The sequence below is a fragment of the Gadus macrocephalus genome, chromosome 19, assembly GCF_031168955.1.
Source record: "Gadus macrocephalus chromosome 19, ASM3116895v1".
NCBI lineage: Eukaryota > Metazoa > Chordata > Actinopteri > Gadiformes > Gadidae > Gadus > Gadus macrocephalus.
In genome coordinates this window covers 2,713,635-2,716,134 of record NC_082400.1, presented here as the reverse complement: position 1 = coordinate 2,716,134, position 2,500 = coordinate 2,713,635, and the positions used below count along the sequence as shown (strand labels likewise).

General features: G+C 48.7%; 1 protein-coding gene across 1 annotated transcript in view; it reads right to left on the bottom strand.

Annotated features, from left to right (window-relative positions):
- Positions 1 to 2,500, bottom strand: part of LOC132447996 (collagen alpha-1(XXVII) chain A) — a 30,607-nt gene that overhangs the window by 6,416 nt on the left and 21,691 nt on the right. Inside the window, exon 5 of the mRNA XM_060039057.1 lies at positions 1,661 to 1,714. Within this exon, the coding sequence (XP_059895040.1) occupies positions 1,661 to 1,714 (54 nt within the window). The remainder of the gene's footprint in view (positions 1 to 1,660; positions 1,715 to 2,500) is intronic.

Sequence of the window (2,500 nt, the reverse complement as noted above, 5' to 3'; positions counted from 1 at the left end):
GACAGGGACGATTTGGACAAAGCACTTCTGAGTGTCTTCGTTCAGAGGTAAAAACAATCGTTTTTGTCTCTACTGGCAGGAAGTTGTGATGGAATACCTCCAATCAGACTTAACCAACCCCATTTTGACATGGGAAACCGTCATTTGTTTGCTTCACTTTAAAGGTTGCCAGGTCGGAAATGGTGCTCAGCATGCGACCCTTTCATCTTAAAATAACAACACGTAGTGGTTTAATCTTTAAAAATAAGTCATTATTTACACACACCCGCCTCCCAGAAGCTGCTTACCAGACCAGAGCCAGTTAGCATGAAACTGATTTGTGTTAGGGCCAGTTGGCTTTGTTATGATTCATAAAGTTCATGACAAAGATAAAAGCTGCCTTAATGCACCTGCTCAGTTAAACACGGTCTATATCAACAAACATAAATAGAAACAGGAGACTGAGATTTTATTTAGAAAATAAGATAAATGAACAAACTCAATCAATTTAAAATAAATGATGTGGTCAAGTGAAGGCATGGATGATATCGATAACACAAGGAGGAGATACAACAGCTTAGGAATGATGTGGACTAAAACCAATAGCAAAACAGTGTAATTGTAATAGCATCAGGGCTCTGGAATGACCTGAGCAGGAGAACACCAAGCTGTTGGTCACCGGTCAGAGGGCTGTTTGCCCAGATGTGTGTGTGTGTGTGTGCAGACGCTAGAGTTAAGAGACCTGGAGAAACCGGCCAGGGTCACTGCCCGTTCACACAGTGAAACACAACAGCTCTATCGGGGGGCTTCTCAGCGTCGGTCTGTCCCTGGAGTTCACTAACCTAGCCAGGCGCCCTCTGTGACCTTTCCCCTAACTGGCTGGGGAAACCACCTCTCCTAGCCCTTAAGAGGTGGATAGGGTAAAGGGGGGCACCCCGTGACACCCTTTGGGACTATAACCCTGATGAAGGGCTACACACACGGAAGTGATTCATCATGCATCTACACATGGATGTAAGCCTTGAGTTAACATGGAACCTAAATGAACCACTCCACAGGAGGGTCTGGGATCAGTAGCAACAGTCAGCAGAATGGGTGAGTCAGGCTACAGTAAAAGACCCATGCTAAAGTCATTTGGGAAAATCGCTTTGGGAAAACACTGTTTCCGGGATTTTCCAGATGCAAAACATGTGTTATCAGTGTGGTGAGATGGGGGTCTGTCTGCAGCTCTATTAACCTTGGAGTTCTCTGTGGAGCCAAGCTGAATCCAGAGAACCAGCAACAGTACGGGCACTGTCAGTACCAGTAGGGTAAGACAGCATCCCTGTCCTCCTTATCACACACAAACACACACACACACACACACACACACACACACACACACACACACACACACACACACACACACACACACACACACACACACACACACACACACACACACACACACACACACACACACACACACACACACATCTAAACCACTGTACGAGTTACGACAGGCCCAGTAACTTCAAAAAACAACCACATGATTTAATGTGGAAAAGATTGTGGCGGCCGCGGGGGGTTTGGAGGGAAGGAGGGGCGACTGAGTGTGTGTGTGTGCGCTTGGGCGCGTGAATGTCTTTGTGTGCATGGGTCCGTGCATGCGTGCATGTGTGTGTGAGTGTGGAGAACATACCTTGAGTCCAGGTGGGCCCGGTCGGCCGGGGTTCCCATGGGGACCGGGAGTCCCCTGTGGTAGGGGGAGAGAGGAGAGGAAAGGTAACCAATCGGTGATCAAGATTCAAATCAATCGTTCATATTGCCGTTGGCACCCTGAGGGCGAAGAGTGGCTACTGGGGGGGGGGGGGGGGGCAGTCTGGAGAGTCTCAGCCTACACGCCGCTCTGACTTATGTTTGCTGAACATCAACAGTGTGTGTGAGTGTGTGTGTGTGTGAGCTGGGGTGTGTATGGTATGTGGTGCTGGTGTTGGGTCTGGGGGGGGATGCTAATGGAAAATGAGGCTCGGTGCAGGAGGCCTAGTGGAGGACCTCCAACATATGGAGGTGGTTTCCCTTTGACACACACACAAACACACACACACACACACACGCATGCACACACGCACACACACCTACACAAACCTGCACAAACACAGACATGCACCCACATACGAAAAGGCACACATACATGTATGGACAATCACAGAGACACACACACCCACACACACACTCACACACACGCACACGCATACACACACATTCACACAAACACACAAACACCCGTCTATTTGCCAAGCATCTTAAGGCTCCCCCCACCCCCCACAAACACACAGGGATCATGGGTCAGATGACTTGGAGCAGGCAGAACGAGCCCTAATGCCTCTACAGTCGGGACCAACAGGTGATCTAGGGTCAGTGCCAGAAGGTTATAAATCTCTCTAGCGACCCCATGAAACCCTCTCAGGGACAAGGACATATTTCACTTGGTTTACTGTGTCAATGGTAAAACTGGATTAACCTTTCAATCTGCTTTATA